General features: G+C 36.7%; 1 protein-coding gene across 1 annotated transcript in view; it reads right to left on the minus strand.

Moving 5' to 3' along the window:
- The window catches only part of MYO3A (myosin IIIA), a 282,509-nt gene that overhangs the window by 217,631 nt on the left and 40,488 nt on the right, over positions 1 to 24,390 (minus strand). The window contains exon 5 of the mRNA XM_030798007.1: positions 111 to 215. Within this exon, the coding sequence (XP_030653867.1) occupies positions 111 to 215 (105 nt within the window). The remainder of the gene's footprint in view (positions 1 to 110; positions 216 to 24,390) is intronic.

The following is a 24,390-nucleotide window of genomic DNA, read 5'->3' on the forward strand; positions in this document are numbered from 1 at the left end:
CATCAATAAATACTAATGTAGTATAACCAGTGACATTTTTCTAAAAATAGGATCTACATTTTTTTAACTGGAACTGCTTCATAATTAATGCACAATTTAAATTGCCTTACCATTAGTGCTTCATGTAAAATATAGGCAATTAGAGGCTCACTCATTCTTTCACCCCTCTTCAGAAATCCTTTCACAAGGTCAGTCACTGATCCTCCATTGCACAGCTAAACAAGAATATTTTAAGATGGCTATTAAAATACATGCGACATTTTATGTTCTTTCTAGAAAAGGTTTTCCAAGATATTTTTTAAGGTGTTCCAATGTTCTCTTTCAAATGATTAATGTCATTATCTTTACGGTTTCATAAATAAAATGAATATATAAACTTATACTTACGTAAAATTAATTCCTAGAACACAATTTTCACATGAATTAATTTTTAGAAGATAATTTGGAGAAGCACTGAGCTTGATTTTCAAATTCAAGGATAAGAATAATGATTCTACAAATTATTCTCAAATTTTAGGATCTAGGGCTTAAAAGCATTATTGATTTATGATAGTTTAATCAATAGTGCAATAGATTATGTCACCTCAAAACAGTTATATACTATTTTGTATGTACATTAATTTAAAAATTTGAAAAAATTTCAGGATACATTATTATTACAGTAAGTATTACAAATAATATCTTAGAAAATTACCTAGAATATCATGTACCCATATGTACTTTAGCATCCTCTTTCCCCTCCCCACCCCCAAAACAGGGAGAATGTACACAGAAAAAGAAGAGGAAGGAACGTGGTAGGGGAGTTTTCCACATCTGGGTTCTCCAAAATTAGGTAACATTAAATCCCACAGAAAACTTTCAAGAGCTGTATGTTTGCAGAACAGAAAAACACTGATATTAGCAGCAAATATTAATTAAAAAGGGAAGATAAATGGATAAATGGCCCTGGAACAAGAGAACGTCCCAATGAAGCACTGACCCCACAAATCCTTCATCCTCCAATCCCTAATACTTCAGCCTTTGTCATCAGCCTTGTCACACATCCCATGGCTCCTTTCTGTCTGTGGTTTCCCTGCCCATCACCCTGACATACGGAGCCTCCTCCTTTCCCACCTGCTTGGGAACTAAAGAAACCATCTTTCTTTTTCTTCCTCTTCCTTCTCCCTCTTCTTTGTCAAATAGAGGATTGAGTTATTATCACTGATCCATATAAAGTCCCTCTCTCATTTATTTTAACTCCCACCCCCCATTTCTATTCCCCGACTTCCCATGTGTAACCTTCCTAATATGTTTGATACGCATCTTTTTGTTTGTATGTATTTAAAAAAAAAAAAAAGAAAAAAAGAAACCATCATTTCCCTCACTCTCTTCTAACCCAAGTCAGAAGGTGAAAACAAATTGAAAAACTGAATAAATTTTCTCATGCAATTTTTCTAATGTGGTGATTAGATTTTACTGGATGCCTGAACACTGATGGTACATTGTGGATTAGATAATAATAGTTAAGATGAATTGCATACTTACTTTGTGCCAGGCACATTTCTAATCAGTTTACATGACTATCTCTAAACCTCACCACTGTCTGAAGTAGGTAGTATCATCTTCATGTTAAAGATGAAAAAACTGAGGCACATTTATATTTGGTGTTTTTCTTCATTCAAAGAAAACTTCTTTCAGGTTATACAGGAGTATGTGCAGCCTAGCATTCCAAGACTTGCATTTTTCTTCTGTATCAGGAAGGGTAATATCCTTTCAGCTGCATAAACAAAACAGTGTTGCTGCCCTGGAAGCTGAATAAAAGATCAGAGTGGCTCCACTGTGGCCTAGTGCTACTGGCTCACAAAAGTACTCACAATTGATTGAAAAGAAATTGTATCTTTTAAGTTGCAAGCTGCTTATTTAAAAAAAAAAAAAAAAGCCAAAAAACTAAGTTTGGCTGGGTGCAGTGGCTCACATCTGTAATCCAGCCCTTTAGCAGGCCAAGGTGAAAGGATCACTTGAGGCTAGGAGTTAGAAACCAGCCTGGGTAACACAGCAAGACCACTGCCTCTAAAAAAAATTTTTATAAAAATTAGCCAGGCATAGTGGCACATCGCTGAGGTTCAGCTCTTTGGTAGGCTGAGGCAAGATTGCACAAGCCCATGAGTTCGAGGCTGCAGTGAGCTACTGTACCCCAGCCTAGGCGATAGAGTGAGACACTGTCTCTAAAAAAACAAACAAACAAACAAACAAACAAACAAAAAAGTTTCAGGGCTGCGTTTTAAACTTCTAAAAGCACTGTAGGGAGACTAAATTTATCTTCCTATTGCTCCAGTGTGGCCTCTATTTGGCTGTACTTTCTGCAGTTGACTATTATGTTAATACAAGAGTAAATATTTGGCTTCTTTGCACATTCTTTTTCTAAATGCTGTTTTAATGGGTTTTTTAATTCCTTTTTTTTTTAATGCTGAGTATTCTACTGAATGGATGAACCACTTTATTCATTTATAAAACTGAAAGGCATTTTAATTGTTTTTGGCAATTATAAGTAAAACTGCTATGAACATTCACGTACAGATTTTGATGTGAATATAAGTTTTCATTTCTCTTGGGTAAATACAAAGAGAGGAAACTGCTGAATCCTATGGGTTATATATTTAACTGTCTCTGCATTGGCCAGACTGTTTCCTACGGTGGCTATGGCTATACCATCTGCAGCCCCTCTAGCAGTGTATGAGAGTTCTAGTTGTTCCATATCTTCATCAGTCCATGACATTGTAAGGTGTTTTGTTAAAGCCATTCTATTTATTTATTTTATTTGTATTTAAATTTTTTAAAATTTCAATAGGTTTTTAGGGAACAGGTAGTGTTTGGTCACATGAATAAGTTCTTTAGTGGTGATTTCTGAGATTTTGGTGCACCCATCACCCGAGCTGTGTACATTGTACCCAATGTGCTGTCTTTTATCCCTCACCACCCACCCATACTTTCCCCTGAGTCCCCAGTGTCCAGTGTATCATTCTTATGCCTTTGTGTCCTCATAGCTTAGCTCCCACATGAGAACATATGATGTTTGGTTTTCCATTCCTATGTTACTTCACTTAGAATAATGGTCTCCAATTCCATCCAGGTTGCTGTGAATGCCATTATTTCATTCCTTTTTATGCCTGAGCAGTATTTGATCATATATATATATATATATCACATTTTCTTTATCCACCTGTTCATTGATGGGCATTTGGGCTGGTTCCATGTTTTTGCAATTGCAAATTGTGCTGCTATGAACATGTGTGTACAAGTATCTTTTTCATATAGTGATTTCTTTTTCTCTGGGTAGATACCTAGTAGTGGTATTGCTGGATCAAATGGTAGATTTCCTTTTAGTTCTTTAAGGAATCTCCACACTGTTTTCCATAGTGGTTCCATAGTGGTGTTGATGGGAGTGTAAAAGTGTTCCCTTTTCACTGCTTCCATGTGAACATCTATTATTTTTTGATCTTTTTATTATGGCCATTCTTGAAGGAGTGAGGTGGTTTCGCATTGTGGTTTTGATTTGCATTTCTCTGATAATTAGTGATGTTGAGCATTTTTTCATATGCTTGTTGGCCATTCGTATATCTTCTTTTGAGAATTGTCTACTCATGTCTTTAGCCCACTTTTTGATGGGATTTTTTTTTTCTTGCTGATTTGTTTGAGTTCTTTGTAGATCCTGGATATTAGTTCTTCATCAGATATATAGATTTTGAAGATGTTCTCTCACTCTGTGGATTGTCTGTTAACTCTACTGATTATTTCTTTTGCTGTGCAGAAGTTTTTTAGTTTAATTAAGTTCCATCTATTTATCTTTGTTTTTGTTGCATTTGCTTTTGGGTTCTTAGTCAGGAAGTCTTTGCCTAAGCCAATGTCTAAAAGGGTTTTTCCCATATTATTTTCTAGAATCTTTATGGATTCAGGTCTTAGATTTAAGTCTTTGATCCATCTTGAGTTGATTTTTGTGGAAGGTAAGAGATGAGAATCCAATTTCATTCTTCCATATGTGGCTTGCCAATTATCCCAGCACCATATGTGGAATAGAGTATCCTTTCCCCACTTTATGTTTTTGTTTGCTTTGTTGAAGATCAATTGGCTGTAAGTATTTGGCTTTATTTGTAGGTTCTCTATTCTGTTCCATTGGTCTATGTGCCTGTTTTTATATCAGTACCAGGCTGTTATGGTGACTATGGCCTATAGTGTAGTTTGAAGTTGGGTAATGTGATGCCTCCAGATTTATTCTTTTTGCTTAGTCTTGCTTTGGCTATTTGGGCTCTTTTTTGGTTCCATATGAATTTCACGATTGTTTTTTCTAGTTCTGTGAAGAATGATGGTGGTATTTTGATGGAAATTCATTGAATTTGTAGACTGCTTTTGGCAGTATGGTCATTTTCACAATATTGATTCTACATATCCATGAGCATCGGTTGTGTTTCCATTTTTTTGTGTCATCTGAGATCTCTTTCAGCAGTTTTGTAGTTTTCCTTGTAAGAGGTCTTTTACATCCTTGGTTGGATATATCCCTAAATAGTTTATTTATTTATTTTTGCAGCTATTGTGAAAGAGGTTGAGTTCTTGATTTGATTCTCCGCTTAGTTGCTGTCAGCATATAGCAGAGCCACTGATTTGTGTACATCCTGAAACTTTGCTGAATTCATTTACCAGTTCTAGGAGCTTTTCAGATGAGTCTTTAGGGTTTTCTAAGTATAAGATCATATCATCAGCAAAGAGTGACAGTTTGACTTCCTTTTTACTGATTTGGATGTTCTTTATTTCTTTCTCTTGACTGATTGCTCTGGCAAGGAATTCAAGTACTATGTTGAATAGAAGTGGTGAAAGTGGGCTGGGCGCGGTGGCTCATGTCTGAATCCCAGCACTTTGGGAGGCCAAAGCAGGCAGATCACAAGGTCAGGAGATCGAGGCCATCCTGGCCAACATGGTGAAACCCTGTCTTTACTAAAAATACAAAAAATTAGCCAGGTGTGGTGGCAGGCGCCTATAGTCCCAGCTACTCGGGAGGCTGAGGCAGGAGAATGGCATGAACCCGGGAGGCGGAGCTTGCGGTGAGCCGAGATGGCACCGCTGCACTCCAGCCTGGGCAACGAGCAAGACTCCGCCTCAAAAAAAAAAAGAAGTGGTGAAAGTGGGCATCCTTGTCTTGTTTCAGTTCTCAGGGGGAATGCTTTCAACTTTTCCCTGTTCAGTATAATGTTGCTGTGGGTTTGTTGCAGATGTTTTTTATTACCTTAAGGTATTTCCTTTCTATGCCAATTTTCCTGAGGGCTTTAATCATAAAGTGATGCTGGATTTTGTCAAATGCTTTTTCTGCATCTATTGAGATGATCATGTAATTATTATTTTTAATTCTGTTTATGTAGTCACATTTATTGACTTACATATGTTAAACTATCCCTGGATCCCTGGTATAAAACCCACTTGATCATGGTGAATTATTGTTTTGATATGCTGTTGGATTCAGTTTGCTAGTATTTTGTTGAGGATTTTTGCATCTATGTGCATCAGGGATATGTAGTTTTCTTCTGGTCTGCAGTTTCCTTTTTTTGTTATGTCCTACCCTGGTTTTGGTATTAGGGTGATACTGGCTTCATAGAATGATTTAGGGAGAATTCCCTCTTTCTATAAGTTTTGGAATAGTATCAGTAGGATTGGTACCAATTCTTCTTTGAGTGTCTGATAGAATTCAGCTGTGAATCTGTCTGATCCTGGACTTTTTTTGGTTGGCAATTTTTTGATTACCATTTCAATCTCACTGCTTGTTATTGGTCTGTTCAGAGATTCTATATCTTCCTGGTTTAATCTAGGAGGGATACATATTTCCAGGAATTTATCCATCTCCTCTAGATTTTCTGGTTTATGTGCTCAAAGGTGTTCATAGTATCCTTGAATAATCTTTTGTATTTCTCTGGTATCAGTTGTAATATCTCTCATTACATTTTCAATTGAGCTTATTTGGATCTTCTGTCTTCTTTTCTTGGTCAATCTTTGTCTAACCAGCTTTTTATTTCATTTATCTGTTGTGTTTTTTTTGTTTGTTTCAATTCCATGTAGTTCTATTCTGATCTTCATTATTTCTTTTCTTCTGCTGGGTTTGGGTTTGGATTGTTTTTGCTTTTCCAGTTCTGTGAGGTGTGACTTTAGATTGTATATATTTGTGCTCTTTCAGAATTTTTTTTTTTTTTTGAGATAGAGTCTTGCTTTGTCACCCACGCTGGAGTGCAGTGGTGTGATCTCAGCTCACTGCAACCTCTGCTTCCGGAGTTCAAGCAATTCTCCTGCCTCAGCCTCCCGAGTAGCTGGGACTACAGGCACACACCACCATGCCTAGCTAATTTTTTGAATTTTAGTAGAAACATGGTTTCACTGTGTTGCCCAGGCTGGCTGCAAACTCCTGAGCTAAGGCAATCTGCCTGCCTCAGCCTCCCAAAGTGCTGGGATTACAGGTGTGAGCCAGCAAGGCTGGCCTCAGACTTTTTGAAGTAGTAGGGATTTGATGCTATGAACTTTCCTCTTAGCACCGCTTTTGCTGTATCCCAGAGTTTTTGATAGGTTGTGTCACTATTATCATTCAGTTCAAAGAATTTTTTAATTTCCATCTTGATTTCATTGTTGACCAGTGATCATTTAGGAGCAGGTTATTTAATTTCCATGTATTTGCATGATTTTGAAGGTTCCTTTTGGAGTTGATTTCCAATTTTATTCCACTGTGGTCTTGATAGGGCTTTGATGACTGGAGGAACACCAGGGTTTTTGGTTTTGTGCTGACAGGACACAGACACATGTTGAGTGGTTTTAAGGAGTGAAAATTTAATGGGCAAGAAAGAAGAAGAGAACAGCTTTCCTGTACAGAGACAAGGGAGGGGGTCTTGGAACAAAAAGAAACCCCATGTGTGGCAGAAAGGTAGTTTATTATATCGGGAGGCTGGAGGAGGTGGTGTTGGTTTGACCAGGTGTGTTACTTCTGTAGCCTGCGAAAAACCTGGTCCCTTTACCTTAAGTTTATGTGAGTTCTTCTGTGTTAGGTGAGTCTTGTGAAGACAGCAGAAACTTGGTTGGTAAATGCTTATCCATTCTGTCACTCTGTATCATTTAAGTGGAGTATTTAGACCATTTATATTCAATGATAGTATTGAGATGTGAGGTACTATTCTATTCATCGTGCTATTTGTTGCCTGAATACCTTGATTTTTTTCATTGTGTTATTGTTATATAGGTTCTGTGAGATTTATGTTTTAAGGAGATTCTATTTTCTTGTATTTGGAGGATTTGTTTCAAGATTTAGAGCTCCTTTTACCAGTTCTTGTAGTGCTGGCTTGGTAGTGGTGAACTCTCTCAGTATTTGTTTGTCTGGAAAAGACCTTCTTTCCTTCATTTATGAAGCTTAGTTTCTCTGGATCAAAATTCTGGGCTGATAACTGTTTTGTTTAAGGAAGTAAAAAATTAGACCTCAAACCCTTCGAGTTTGTAGGGTTTCTGTTAAGAAATCTGCTGTTAATCTGATAGGTTTTCTTTTATAGGTTACCTGAGGCTTTTGCCTCACAGCTCTTAAGATTCTTTCCTTTGTCTTGACTTTAGATAATCTGATGACTATATGCCTAGGCAATGATCTTTTGTGATGAATTTCCCAGGTGTTCTTTGAGATTCTTGTATTTGGATGTATTTGCTAGATCTCTAGCAAGGCTGGGGAAGTTTTCCTCAATTATTCTCTCAAATATGTTTCCCAAACTTTTAGATTTCTCTTCTTCCTCAGGAGCACCAATTATTCTTAGGTTTGGATATTTAACATAGTCCCAAATTTCTTGGAGGCTTTATTCACTTTTCAAAATTCATTTTTCTGGCTGGGCGCAGTGGCTCACGCCTGTAATCCCAGCACTTTGGGAGGCTGAGGCAGGCAGGTCACAAGGTCAGGAGATCAAGATCATCCTGGCTAACACGGTGAAACCCCGTCTCTGCTAAAAATACAAACAAAAATTAGCCGGGCGTGGTGGCAGGCGCCTGTAGTCTCAGCTACTCGGGAGGCTGAGACAGGAGAATGGCATGAACCCAGGAGGTGGAGGTTGCAGTGAGCCGAGATTGCGCCACTGCACTCCAGCCTGGGCGACAGAGTGAGACTCCCCCTCAAAAAAAAAAAAAAAAAGAAAGAAAATTCATTTTTCTTTGTCTTTGATTGATTAGATTAATTAAAAAGCCTTGTTTTCGAGCTCTGAAGTTCTTTCTTCTGCTTGTTCAATTCTATTGCTGAGACTTTCAAGTGAATTTTGCATTTCTCTAATTGTGTCCTTGATTTCCAGAAGTTGTGATTATTTTTTATTTATGCTATCTATTTAATATTTCACTGAAGAATTTTTTCCTTTCATATCCTGTATCATGTTTTTAATTTCTTTAAGTTGGACTTCACCTATCTCTGGTGCCTCCTTGATTAGCTTAAAATTCGACCTTCTGAATTCTTTTTCTAGCAATTCAGAGATTTCATCTTGGTTTGGGTTCATTGCTGGTGTGCTGGTATGATCTTTTGGAGGTGTTAAAGAATCTTGTTTTGTCATATTACTAGAATTGTTGTTCTGGTTCCTTCTCATTTGGGTAGACTATGTCAGAGGGAAGATCAGGGATTTAGGGGCTGCTGCTCAGATTTTTTTGTCCCACAGGGTGCTCCCTTGATATGGTGTTTTCTCCATTTCGCTAGGAATGGGGCTTTTTAATATCCAAACGGTAGCTATTGGTTTTGCTCTTCTGTTTCCAGCCACCAGGCGGAGCTACCAGGCTCTGGGTTAGTACTGGGGAGTGTCTGCAAAGAGTTCTGTAACGTGATCCGTCTTCAGGTCTTGCAGCTGTGGATAGCTGCACTGGTGGAGGTAGCAGGGGAGTAAAGTAGGCTTAGTGAAGGTCTTTGGTTGTGTTTTTGTTTAGTGCACTGGTTTTGTGTTGGCTGGCCTCCAGCCAGGAGGTGATGCTTTCAATAGCGTATCAGCTGCAGTCCTATAGAGAGCATGCGAACTTGCCCTAGGGACACCTGGATAGGTATTCAGGTTTCTCAGGTGGTGAGCAAGGCCATAGAACTTCCAAGAGTTTTTGTCTTCCAAGACCTTCGTCTTTGGCTACCAGAGTGGGTAGAGAAAGACCACCAGGTGGGGGCAGGGATAGGTGTGTCTGAGCTCAGCCTCTCCTTGGGTGTGGCTCACTGTGGCTGCTGTGGGGGATGACGGTGTAGTTCCCAGTCCAGTGGAGTTATATTCACAGGGAGATTATGTCCGCCTCTGCTGAGTCACACAGGTCACCAGCAAAGTGGGGGTAGGCTGACATGCACACGCCTCACCCAGCTCCCACACAGCCTGCAGTCCTAAAGGCCAGTCTCACTCCCACCATGCCCCAACAACAGCACCCAGTCTATTTCCAGGCAGCTGGTAACCAGGGCTGAGAGCTTGCCCCAGACTACGAGCCTCCCCATTGAGAAAGCAAGCAGACTCACAGTTTTTTGGCATCTCAGGGAACCTGAAGAGGTGATCCAGTTCCTTCAAAATGTCTCAGATTTCCTGGTATGTTCCTGTGGTAGGTAGTTCTTGGAGTAAAAGTTCATGATGTGAGTCTTTACACGCTGCTGTGTCTGTCTTGAGTAGGAGCTGCAAGTTAGTCTTGCCTCCTATCCACCATCTTAATCCTGTTAAAGCCATTCTAAATAGTAGTAGTATCTCATTGTGATTTTAGAGTAGATTTTCCTAATGACTAATAACATCGACCATCTTTTCATGTACTTATTTGCCACCCATATATTTTCTCTGGTGAAACATCCAATTTTTTGTTCATTTTTTCAATGCTTATTTGCTTTCTTATTGTTGAGTTTTGAGAGCTCTTTATATATTCTGGATATAAGTCCTTTATCATAATAGATGTTTTGGAAGTATTTCCTCCAACCCTGTGGCTTGCCCTTTTATTTTAAGTGTCTTTTGAAGAGCAGAAGCTCTAAATTGATCACTGAAAACAAATTTATAAAATGTGCCTTTTTGTATCTAAAATTTTTTTTCCTAATTCAAAGTCACAAATTTTTTCTCCTATAATTTCCTTAGGAACTTTATAGTTTTCAGTTTTACATACAGGTAGGTCTGTGATCCATTTTGACTTAATTTTTGTATATACTGTGATGTATGGTATGGTTGGTATATGGATGTCAAATTATTACAGTACACTTTTCTATTAGTGGTAAGTGTCCAAGAAACAGCAGATACAACTCTGAATTTTGTTTAAAATCTAGTTGCAAACACCAATAATGGGGAAACGTTAAATGCATATTGCTGAATGAAAGAAGGCAATCTGAAAAGGTTACATACTGTGTGATTCCAATTATATAACACTCTGGAAAAGGCAAAAGTGGAGATAATGAAAAGATCAGTAATCGCTAGAGGTTCAGGGGAGAGGGAGGGATGAATAGGTACAACATAGACAATTTTTAGGGCAGTGAATCTACTCTATGTGATACTGTAATGATTGATACAGATCATCATACAGTGTCAAAATCCATAAAATGTATAACAGTAGGGAACCCTAATGTAAACTATGGCTTTTGGTTGATAATAATATATCATCCTTGGCTCAGTTGTAACAAATGTACCACCTAGTGCAAGATGAAGCGTATATAGCTCTTTACTTTCTGCTTAATTTTTCTGCAAAACTGAAACTGCTCAAAAAATAAAGTCTATCAATTTGTTTTAAAAATATAGTTGCTAACACCAAGAATATACAAAAAGGACCTGAAGTAATATGAAGCACACAAAATTAATCCAAGTTCAATATAAATGAAGTCCCCCTAGAATGTCTTCTCCAGAATAGAATCATTCTACTCATGACTGAATTTTATATCCAATACATTTTTACACAGGTGAGGTATTGACACATTTATATATAAATGTTTTCATAATGTAATATTTTTTATTAAGAAAATGGACTTGAGAAGAATCATAATTTGTTCCTTTAAAATCAATAAGTATTTATTGAATTGTTACTATATGCAAAACACTGAGTAGGTGCTCAAGTGCATCAAAGATGACTAGGACTGCTTTTTCTCAAGAGGCTTAAAATACAATCAAAATAGTGAGGGTTTTTTGTTGTTCTTATTGTTGTTTGTTTGTTTTGCCTGGAGGAGATTTTATAAGCATTCTGTGGGGTTTTTTGCTTTTTTTTTTTTTTTTGAGACGGACTCTCACTCTGTTGTCCAGGCTGGAGTGCAGTGGCGCGATCTCGGCTCACTGCAAGCTCTGCCTCCCAGGTTCACGCCATTCTCCTGCCTCAGCCTCCCGAGTAGCTGGGACTACAGGCGCCCACCACCACGCCCGGCTAATTTTTTGCATTTTTTAGTACAGAAGGGTTTTCACCTTGTTATCCAGGATGGTCTCGATCTCCTGACCTCATGATCCACCCGCCTCGGCCTCCCAAAGTGCTGGGATTACAGGCGTGAGCCACTGCACCCGGCCTTTCCTTGGTTTTTGTTTGTTTGTTTGTTTTGCCTGGGGGGGATTTTATAACCAGCAGACGCTTCATGATGTTTGAAAATGTGTTTTATTGTCAAGGCTGTGAAACTGCTATTGGCATCTAGAGGCCAGGAATGCTGCTAAACATACAACAGTGCACAGGAAAGGCCCCCACAACAATTATCCAAGCCAAAATGTCAACAGTGCCAAGGTTGAAAAAGCCCCTCATTAGAGGGAAAACACACAATTACCTAGATTATATGTCAGGTCTTGAATTATAGTTATGTGGTAAAAGAATTATGTGCAAAGTACTATAGAATTTCACAGAGAGACTGGTAACACTGAGTTAGAAGAGAAAAAAAATAAAAGGTTTTAAAGGGAATATTAAATCTGCTGTCATATATGTTGACAATAGTTTTCTACAGATTGTTTTGCTATGTTTACTTTGGTTATGATGTCTTCTGGAACACAGAGTACACCTGGGAGGGTGGGTTGGGTGATTCAAAGTTATCAACTTTTTCTGTATGTTCACTGTTTTCTTTTTTTTTTTTTTTTGTAATACAAGAAAAGCTTTTCTCCAAACTAAGATAATATTTTGTGACCCTGGTAAGAGGGGATTAAATCATTTTCTAAAAACAAGTATGTATATAACAAGTATGTATATTAAAACCAAAGCAGGAAGTTTTTAACAGTTAAAAAAGAAACAATGCTATTCACTCTAATAACTGCAAACACTGTACTCTAATTCTGTAGAAGCCACTGAGTTGGCTTGTAGCGCAGGAGATATACCCTCACAATTGATTGTACACTAAAATGCAGTGAGTTGCTCTCTTCAGAGAGAAAGGCCAGTTAAAGTCACACTAGAATGTGAGGTGAAAGAGATGAATACCAATTCTCTAAGAACTCCAAAATGATTCATAATCCTCTATTTTACAGATCTAAGCAAACAATATGGAAAAAAATTACAATCAAATATTTCCAGACAATGAAGTAGTAGACGAGAGGCAATAATAATAGTCTGCACATACCAAAAATATGACCCACAATTACCACTAGCAACAATAGTACCATATCAAAGGGATAAAATATGCAAATCTTTCTGAAAATATAAATATAGAAATCTAAAGCATATAAACAAATTTTCCCCATGAAATTTGTTTTGTGGCTTGAATTTCACCTGATAAATTCCCTTAAAATGTTATTAGTTATCTGAGCAATTCAACTAAGATAGTAATTTCCTACATAGGATCTATAATTCTATATTCTGTAATATTCTTATATTCTTATTAAATTAGCTAAGTATTTTATAGAAATAATAAAGTACAATTTTAGGTGGTATATGACTTCATTTGATATGGTTTGGCTATTTCCCCACCCAAATCTCATCTTCAATTCCCATGTGTTGTGGGAGAGACCTGGTGGGAGGTAATTGAATCATGAGTGCATGTCTTTCTTGTGCTGTTCTCCTGATAATGAATAAGTCCCATGATATTTGATGGTTATAAAAAGGGGCGTTTCCCTGCACAAGTGCTCCTCTCTTTGCCTACTGCCATCCACGTAAGATGTGACTTGCTCCTCCTTGCCTTCTGCCATGATTGTGAGGCTTCCCCAGCCACGTGTAAGTACAATTAAACCTCTTTCTTCTATAAATTGCCCAGTCTTGGGTATGTCATTATTGGCAGTGTGAAAATGGATTAATACATCATTCCTATTCCAAATAAACATAGCCACTTAATTTTTCAAGACCAAAGTCACTTAAATAAAAACAAACTCAAAATTATTCTCTAAGTTTAACATATGAAAGGAATAAATTATTAAAACAAGATATTCAAATTTTACTTATAAATCACACAGTATATTTGAAAATATAAAAAGCCTTATTTCCTTTATGTCTTCTACTGTATCGTTTGCTATACATGTTATTAAAAAAATTCACATTAGAAGCCAGAGATTTGGGAGTAAATAACAAAAAATCTATATACAATTGCAAAGAGATAGCAACATTGGTATCAGAAACAGAACCTCCCCACTCCTGTCTCCCCAAAATACTGAGACTCTTCTATGTGATACTTTTGGATATTTCTATCTGGAAGTGGAAGTGAGATGGTGGACAAAGAGAAAGGAGAAATGCCTTTCTCTTTTGTGCATCTATTTTGTAAAGAACACATACCTAAGGTTTGTTAACGTCTAGTATTTATGGCTCAGTAAGTTAGTCAATGTAAATCTAGACTCTTGCTCTTCAAAGTCACAAAATTCTCATTTTATATAATATGAAACACACAAGTTTTATTCATTCATTCATTTTATTTAAGTTACACTGAGAAAAAATACACCCCACTTATTTTCATTTTTAAGAGATTAGGGACAGAAAATCACAAATGACAAAATTTTTTAAATCAAATATTTTCTCAATTGTTTTGCTTTGAATGTATATCGGTTTATCTGCTTGACTATGGCTGTATCTGCTGTTAGGGAAACCACTAGGTGAGGCTCACATGAACCCGGCCAGGAGAAACTGAAGTTCTTAATAATCCCCTCCCCTTGAACCCTGCCCAACCCCTCCTGTACCTGTTTCATACAAGGAATTTATTTCTCTGTTACCAAAGTAGGATCAGTGGTTTAGTTTTCAGAACAGAAAAAGTTTTCTGAATGAAACTTCAAGAGTTTGATTAAAATGGAAAAGAAATTGGAGGAGGAAGTGAATAGACAAACATGGAAATTATTAAACAGATTGTTGATAACTAAATATCAATACACCACAAATGACTTTGTGTCTGAAAATCTTCCTAAAGAACCTCCAGACATGAACATACCATGAACTCTCTAATTCTTCATTTAGAATTAGTGAAATTTCAAATATGGTCTTTTGTGAAATATACTTTTCTTCAACCAGCATAAATGTCCTTCTTACATAAAGAAAAGTAACAAGATAATATTCAAACTGAAATACGAGTTTTTAAAAATAAATATGATGGGTGCAGCAAAACAACATGGCACATGGATACATATGTAACAAACCTGCACATTGTGCACATGTACCCTAAAACCTAAAGTATAATAATCATAAATAAATAAAATAAAATAAAAATAAATATGAAGAATTAAAATATCTTAAATGAAAAGCAAATACTGTATAATTAGGCAACAGATAATAAAAAACAAAAATGATCATTTCCCTTTAAAAATAATTGCATCCAGGTGAATGAATTATGTCATATTTAGCCTATGCAATTTTTAAATCACCAACATAGACTAAAAGGGGGATTTTATAATAGTAGACTGAAAAATAATTATGTATAGCTTTGCAACACGATGCTAAAATAGACCTTAGTGTTCTTTAATCAAACAAAATTGAAGTATAATTTTCCTAAACCAGAGCTACACTAATTAAATAACAGAGCAGCACTGAAAATAAATTCTCTACCCTAGCTGTAGTCAAACATTACAAAACGAAACTAAATCAAAAGGTATAATATTATATAAACAGATTATTGCAGCTAACTTCTGAAGACAGCCTTTGTTAAGTTCTCTGAATGTATTCTGTCTTTAGGAGGGGATATGAGATTTTTACTCAAATTTCTGAAAAATGATTGCTAATTTCTGTAGTTGGCATTACTGGCTTTCCTGTTTTTCAATTGTTTTTTGTTTATTCTAATAATGTTTTAAGGCCATTAGCTTAGTCTGACTATATTCTGTGTGAGGCTACAAAAGCAGAAACTGTGATTTTCTAATATTCATTCCTGTTTTCACTTTGCTCATTATAAAAGTGCTATCAATATTCATGCTTGAGTCTTTTGGAAACACTAAACTTTAGCAAATGCCTACAAGTGAAACTTCTGGATCATGTGGTAAGCGTATATGTCACATTATAAGACATGCTGTATGTTTCCAAAGTAATTGAACTGTTTTACACTGCCATAAGCAGTATATAAGAGTTCAATTGGCTCCGCCACCTCACCAATACTCAGTACTATCAGTGTTTTAATTTTAGCCATTTTAGCAAATGTCTTTGCATTTCATTGTGGTTTTAATTTAAATTTCCCCAAAGACTAAAGATTTTGAACATATTTTATTTATATGGTTTTGTACAATGTCCAAAGTTCTTGGTTACTACTTTTAAATTGGGTGGGTGCACTTTATTAGATAAAATTCCCACTATTCCTAGTGTGCTGACTGTGTTTATCACATATGGGTATTGAATTTCGGCATGTCATTCCATGATTTTTTTCCACTTTCATTCTGTTAATGCAATTGTGGTGCAGAGAATTTTTAATGTTTTAACAAATGCATTTTAATGTTTTAATCAACTTGCACTCACTCCTGAAATAAACTCCATTCAGTCATGATGTATTAATATATTTATATATTGCTAGATTTTATTTGTTAATACTCTGTGAAGTACTTTACATCTGGGTTCATGTGGAATGTCAGAGTCAATTTTCTCGTGATGTCTTTGTCTTCTTTCAACATTGCTGAGAAATAAAAGTTAAATCCTAAGCATCCCAGACAACTCAATAGACCCTCTCTTGGCCAAGTAGACCCTAGAGAAACCTTAAAAGCTGAGTCCCCAGCCATGACGGGATAAGTTGGACACTTGTTGTTACACCCTCTTCTTTGGTAACTGCCGTTACGCTTTCTTTCTTAAAGTTTAAACAGAAAGCAGCCCTTTTGAAATACTTGCTCCATTATTTAATTCAACCAACTGCTTAATGCTACCCCTCACTTTTGTGGTTTCAACACAGCAACTAACTAGCATTCTTTTCTGATAAGAGACTGCCTGACCCTGGAGTGGTTCTGGCCAGTCTTCTGGGGCTACATGCACTGAGGGCCTTCCTGTCCTCTGCTTCACCTTTTTATGTATAGGACCTAATTGTAATACATTTAAATGCTACATCTCCATCCCAAAGCAAACACAGAATGCATATTACATACAAGATAACCTACTATGCATGCACATGCCTCCCCTTCATGAATATGTACACTTAGCCAACTCATTCAGCATAAATTCCTGTCTTATCCTTCCCTCCCTCAAAGTGCCTGCTTTTGGCTTCTGCCAGAGGCCACACTTCCCAGCCTACAGATGGCTAGCTTGCAGACTGCAACCCTTTATAAGAAATAAAGCTCGCTTTTCCAAATTTATGAATCTTCCAATTCTTCAGTTGACAGTATAATGCTGGCCTCATAAAATGAGGCAATAAGACTGATTATTTCTTTCTTAAATATTTTCTAGGACTCTCGTTTCCAGAATGGTGGTGTGATGAACTCATCAATTCATTCTCCAGTGAAGCAACCATAACTACTAAAAATTAGAAAAATAAAGAGCCATTTTAAGTTTTTGGAAATTGTCATAAGGACATACAGTAAATGAAGAAACATTCAAGATCATAACACAATCTCAGTTAGAACAGTAGGAGTCTGTGGCACTTGAGCCATCCTCTCCCTCAAACATCCCCAGCCAGCTCAGTGTGAAACAAGGTGTCACTCTAAGAGATGTGAGCCCCTGTCTCTGCTGCCAGCTCCTGAACAGTGGCTCAGAGAGTTTGCTCAGAGGGAGAGGCAGGTCATAAGAACAAAGAACTCCAAAGCTCTCCCCAGTGGTTCTGACTGTATTTGGGAGACAGTGTGAGAAAATTAAAGCCTAACAGTACTCTTGAAAAAAGTGAGATTTTGATAATTACACTGAGGCTGATAACTCCATGAGAGCAACAAGCTAACCACAGACTGGACAGCTTAGCAAATAGAATTTTTTTTTGAATTTATACCTTTTAAAAAATATTTCACTTTAAGTTCCAGGATACATGTGCAGAATGTGCAGGTTTGTTACATAGGTATACATGTACCATGGTGGTTTGCCTCACCTGTCAACCTGTCATGCAGGTTTTAAGCCCTGCATGCATTAGGTATTTGTCCTAATGCTCTCCCTCCCCTCACCCCCCATCCTCAGACAGGCCCCTGTGTGTGTTGTTCCCCTCCTAATGTTCATGTGTTCTCATTGTTCAACTCCCACTTATAAGTGAGAACACGTGGTGTTTGGTTTTCTGTTCCTGTGTTATTTTGCTGAGGATGATAGCTTCCAGTGTCATCCATGTCCCTGCAAAGGAAATTATCTCATTCCTTTTTTATGGCTGCATAGTATTCCATGGTGTATATGTACCACATTTTCTTTATCCAGTCTATCATTGATGGGCGTTTGGGTTGGTTCCATGTCTTTGCTATTGTAAATAGTGCTGCAATAAACATATGTGTGCATTTGTCTTTATAGTAGAATGATTTATATTCCTTTGGGTATATACCCAGTAATGGGATTGCTGGGTCAAATGTTATTTCTGGTTCTAGATCCTTGAGGAATCGCCACACTGTCTTCCACAATGGTTGAACTAATTTACATTCCCACCAACAGTGTAAAAGCATTCCTATTTCTCCACAGCCTCGCCAGCATCTATTGTTTCTTGACTTTTTAATAACCGTCATTCTGACTGGTGTGAGATGGTATCTCATTATGGTTTTGATTTGCATTTCTCTAATGATCAGAGATGTTGAGCTTTTTTCATATGTTTGTTGGCCACATAAGTGTCTTCTTTTTAGAAGTGTCTGTTCATATCCTTTGCCCACTTTTTGATGTTTTTTTCTTGTTTTTTCCTTGTAAATTTGTTTAAGTTTCTTGTAGATTCTGGATATTAGTCCTTTGTTGGATGTATAGATTGCAAAAAATTTTCCCATTCTGTAGGCTGCTTGTTCACTCTGATGATAGTTTCTTTTGCTGTACAGAAGCTCTTTAGTTGAATTAGATCCGATTTGTCGATTTGGGCTTTTGTTGTAATTGCTTTTGGTGTTTTCGTCATGAAATCTTTGCCCATGCCTATGTCCTGAATGGTATTGCCTAGGTTTTCTTCCAGGGTTTTTATGGTTTTGGGTTTTACATTTAAGTTTTTAATCCATCTTGCATTAATTTTTGTATAAGGTGTAAGGAAGGGGTCCAGTTTCAGTTTTCTGCATATGGCTAGCCAGTTGTCTCAGCACCATTTATTAAATAGGGAATCCTTTCCCCATTGCTTGTTTTTGTCAGGTTCGTCAAATATCAGATGGTTGTACATGTGTGGTGTTACTTCTTAGGTGTCTGTTCTGTTCCATTGATCTATATGTCTGTTTTGGTACCCGTACCATGCTGTTTTGGTTACTGTAAATTCAACATCCCCTCATGTTAAAAACTCTCTATAAACAAGATATTGATGGAACACATATCAAAATAATAAGAGCCATTCATGACAAACCCATATCCAATATCATACTGAATGAGCAAAAACTGGAAGCATTCCCTATGAAAACCAGCACATGATGAGGATGCCCTCTCCCACCACTCCTTTTCAACATAGTATTGGAAGTTCGGGCCAGGGTAATCAGGAAAGAGAAAGAAATAAAACGTATTTGAACAGGAAGAGAGAAAATCAAATTATCTCTGTTTGCAGATGACATGAGTCTATATTTAGAAAACCCCATCATCTTGGCCCAAAAACTCCTTAAGCTGATAAATAACTTCAGCAAAGTTTCAGGATACAAAATCAATGTGCAAAAATCACAAGCATTCCTATATGCCAACAACAGACAAGCAGAGTGGCAAATCATGAATGAATTCCCATTCACGATTGCTACAAAGAGAATAAAATGCCTAGCAATAGAGCTAACAAGGATGTGAAGGACCTCTTCAAGGAGAACTATAAACCACTGCTCAAGGAAATAAGAGAGGACCTAAACAAATGGAAAACTATTCCATCCTCATGGATGGAAAGAATCAATATCATGAAAATGGCCATACTGCCCAAAATAATTTATATATTCAATGCTATTCCCATTAAACTACCATTGACATTCTTCACAGAATTAGCAAATAGAATTTTTAAAAAGAAACAGCTAAGAAGAACTGTCCTGGAATCAAAATGAACCTCAAAGCTAGCCACAAAAAGTACTCCTGTAAGGAGTCTGCAACTTAATTGAATCAGATTGTGAAACAATTCATGCCCCAGGACACTGCTGGAAACAACAGAGGAATCAGCTGACAATTAGTGGAGCCTAATAACTGGGGGTGGCACCAACAGAGGCAGACAGCTTAATAGAAAGACCACGGAATGAAACAGTCATAGAAAAGCCCTGTTAAAACCACTGTCATTCCAGGGTGATTGTGCATATGCCCTAAGCTGTGCTTGCTGAAGAGTGACATCAAAGGCTTCACGGATGGGGAAAATAGATTTTACTAAAATAGTCCAGCCAAGTCACTAAACAAACAGGCAAACAACAAGTTCTCCACCCAGGGGACTTAGTACGAAGACTTCTTATAATACTTTAAGCAAATTTTCTGAAATGTACAGTTTTCAACAACAACAAAAAAATTAGACATGCGGCCGGGCACGGTGGCTCACGCTTGTAATCCCAGCACTTTGGGAGGCCGAGGCGGGCAGATCACGAGATCAGGAGATCGAGACCACGGTGAAACCCCATCTCTACTAAAAATACAAAAAAATTAGCCGGGCGTGGTGGCGGGTGCCTGTAGTCCCAGCTACTCGGAGAGGCTGAGGCAGGAAGGAGAATGGCGTGAACCCGGGAGGCGGAGCTTGCAGTGAGCCGAGATCGCGCCACTGCACTCCAGCCTGGGTGACGGAGCGAGACTCCGTCTCAAAAAAAAAAAAAAAAAAAAAAAAAAAGAGACATGCAAAGAAACAGGAAAATATCATCCATACACATGAAAAAAAGAAGGCCTTGTGAGCAGGCCCAGTCATTGGACTTAGTGGACAAATATTCCAAAGCAAAGATATAAATATGTTTAAAGAACTACAGGAAATCATACTTAAAGTAGCAAAGAAAGGTTTGATGGTAATGTCTCATCAAATATGGCATATCAATAAAAAGAACACTCATCACTCGGAAAAAAAGAACCAAGTGAAAATTATAGATTTAAAAAGTACAGTAATGGAAATGAAAATTTCACTACAGGGACTCAACAGATTTGAATTAGGATTACGAAATATGAAAAAAAGAAGAAGGAATGAAGGTAAATGAACACTCTCAAGAGAAATATAAGCATACATGTAATGACAGTATGAGAAGACAAGAGAGAACAAGCAGCAGAAGAAAAATCTTTGAAGAAGTAATGGCTGATAATTTTCAAATTTAATGAGAAGCATTCAGGTAGCTCAATAAACTCAAATAAGATAAATTCATGCAGTCCCAGCTACTCGGGAGGCTGAGGCAGGAGAATTGCTTGAACCCAGGAGGCGGAGGTTGCAGTAAGCTGAGACTGTGCCACTGTACTCCAGCCTGGGTGACAGAGTGAGACTCTGTCTCCAAACAAACACACAAACAAAAAAAAATAAATGCAAAGAGGTCCAAGCCAGTCACATAATAGTAAAAAGGTTGAAAGCCTATAGTAAAAGGAAAATCTTGAAATTAATAGAAGAAAAATGAATTGTCACATATTAGGGAACTAACAATATTAACAACTGACTTCTCATCAGAAACTATGAAGGCCAGAAGGCAGAGAGATGACATATTCAAGGTGCTAAAGGAAAAAATACCTTACTAAGACTATCATACTCGGCAAAACTCTCTCAAAAATAAAGGGGAAATGAAGACATTGCCAGGTAAACAAAATTGACAGAACTCATTGTTAGCAGAACCAACTTATCAGAAATACTAAAGGAAATTTTTTAGAATGAAAGTAAGTGATCTCACAGTGATCTGGATCTACACAAGAAAACAAAAAGCACTAGTAATGATAATTATTTTATTAGAGAAAAATGAAGATATACTGTAAATGCATATTTCTTCCTTTTTCTCTTAACTTATTTAAAAAGCAATTGTATAAAACATTAGGCATATAATTGTATTGTTGGGCCTACAATATATAGAAATGTGACATATTTAACAATTGCATAAGAGAGGTGAGTTGGAGCAAAGCTGTACTGAAATAATCACACCAGGCAGGAACTCAAATTCACAGGAACAAACTAAAAGAACTGGAAACATTAAATAAGAAAGATAACAAACTATAATTAAATACTTGTTCTTCTTTCTTCTGCTTTTCTTTAAAATATAAAAAAAAATAAAAATGCACTGTTGTACTATTTACTGATATAATATGTATAACAATACAGCATGAAAATGAGGAAAAGGGAATAGAGCTAGAGCAATAATATTTCTATCTCTCTCCAGAATTAAGTTAGTATAAATATTTGACAGAATTCACCAGTGAAGTCATTGGGCTTGGTATTTTCTTTGTGGAAAGGGTTTTAATTATTAAGTTTCTTTTATTAATATAAACTATTTGTATTTTCTATTTCTTCTCATATCAGTTATGCAACTCATGTCTTTCCAGAAAGACCCGAGACACTAAATTACCAAACTTATCAATATAAAGCTGTTCATAATATTTCATTAATATCATTTGAATGTCTATAAATTCAATAATAATTTTCCCCATTTGATACTTAATATAAATAATATGTATTTTCTTACTTTTCTCTGGATCTGTCTAAAGAGATCAAGTTTATTTACTTTATTAAGAGACAACTTAATTCCTTTCATTCTATTATTTTTGTTTATTTTTTATTAAAGTAATTTCTACTATTATCTTTATTACTTCTTTCATTTAGGTTATATTGGATTTAATTTGCTTCAATTTTATTAACTTCTTAAGGCAAAAATCTATATAATTGATATTAAATCTTTTTTTTCTAATATACATTACAGGGAGGTGCAAATGCCCTTCTAGGCACTGCTTAAATGCATTCTACATATTTGATAATGTTGCATTTCCATTATTCCATTCAAAATATTTTCACATTTTTCTTTTGATTTCCTCTCTGACCTAAGATTTGTTTTTGAGGTGTGTGATCTAATTCCCAGGTATTTGATAGTTTTTCTTATATTTTTATTTTATAGATTTTAATTTAATTCCATTATGGTCAGATAATATTCTTTTATGATTTCGACTCTTTTAAACTTGTTGATATTTGTCTTATGGTCCAGAATATTTAAATTTTATGTATCTTAAAATAATTTTCTACTTGTTTTTTAAATTACTGAGGAAATGATTTTGAAATTTCTGTTTAATATTGAGGATATGACTATTTCTTTTTTCATTTCTCTTAGTTTCTGACGCATATAATTTTAAAGCTTTGTTATTAAGCACATACAAACTAAAAAGTGTTTTCTCCTCTTGATGAATTGAACTTTTTGTCATTATGAAATGTCATCTGTCTCTGATTATACTGCTTGTCTGGAAGTTACCTTGCCTTATATTAAAATAGCCATTTCAACTACTGAAATGAATAAAATGAATGTTTTCATTGCACAGCTTTTCCATCTCTTTACTTTCAATCTATCTATCTGCATGTTTCTATTTAAAGTGTGTTTGTAGTTGGGTATTACAATCCAGTCTCATAATTTCTGCCTTTAAATTGTATAGTCTAAATCATATACACTTAATGTAATTATAAATATAACTGGGTTTAAGTTTATCATATTGCTCTATTTGTTTCTTCTTTGTTCTCTTTTCCTATTTTCCTACTTTCTTTGGGTTGAATATTTCTAGTATTCCATTTTGTCCTCCACTAGCTTATTAGCTATACTTTATTTTATTTTTTACCAGTTGCTTTAGGGTTTACAATATGCATCTTTAACTTATCACTATCTACGTTAAAATAACATACCACTTCACGTACAAGACACTTTAATTGTATACACCAGTCCCCCATTATCCATGGATTATACGTTCCAAGACCTTCAGTGGATACCCAAAACCACAGATAGTACTGCACCCTATATATACTATGCTTTTTGCTATACATATATCCTATGATCAAGTTTAACTTACAAACTAAGTATAGTAAGAGATGATAAGTACTAGTAAAATGGAACAATTATAACAACATTCCAGCAACACTACTCCTGCATTCTGGAGCCTTTTTTTTTTTTTTTTTTTTTTAGAGATGGAGTCTTGCTCTGTCGCCCAGGCTGGCTGGAGTGCAGTGGCGCAATCTCAGCTCACTGCAAGCTCCGCCTCCCCGGTTCACGCCATTCTCCTGGCTCAGCCTCCCGAGTAGCTGGGACTACAGGTGCATGCCACCTCGCCTGGCTAATTTTTTGTATTTTTAGTAGAGACGGGGTTTCACTGTATTAGCCAGGATGGTCTCAATCTCCCGACCTTGTCATCCGCCCACCTCGGCCTCCCAAAGTGCTGGGATTACAGGCGTGAGCCACCACGCCTGGGGCCATTATTAAGTAAAATAAGGATTACTTGAACATGAGCACTGCAATACTATGACAATCTGATAACCCAGATGGATACTAAGTCAATAATGGGCAGGTAGCATATACAATGTAGATATGCTGTACAAGAAGATAATTCACATCCTGGGTGGGATGGAGCAGGACCACATGAGATTTCATCATGCTACTCAGAAAGGCACACAACTGAAAACGTGAATTGTTTATTTCTGGAATTTCTCATTTAATATTTTCAAACTGTGGTTGACCACAGGTGACTGAAATTGTGAAAAGCAAAACCTTGGATAAGGGTAAACTGCTTGTACTTCCAATTTTCCTCCTCTGTCCCTTTGCTATTTACATTGGTTATAACTTCATAATATAGAGTTATAATTGTAGTTCTAAAAAGCGTTTTTTCAGGCTGGGCGCGGTGGCTCACACTTGTAATCCCAGCACTTTGGGAGGCCGAGGAGGGCAGATCACGAGGTCAGGAGATCGAGACCACGGTGAAACCCCGTCTCTACTAAAAATACAAAAAAATTAGCCGGGCGTGGTGGCGGGCGCCTGTAGTCCCAGCTACTCGGAGAGGCTGAGGCAGAAGAATGGCGTGAACCCGGGAGGCGGAGCTTGCAGTGAGTCGAGATTG

The sequence above is a fragment of the Nomascus leucogenys genome, chromosome 18, assembly GCF_006542625.1.
Source record: "Nomascus leucogenys isolate Asia chromosome 18, Asia_NLE_v1, whole genome shotgun sequence".
Taxonomy (NCBI): Eukaryota; Metazoa; Chordata; class Mammalia; order Primates; family Hylobatidae; genus Nomascus; species Nomascus leucogenys.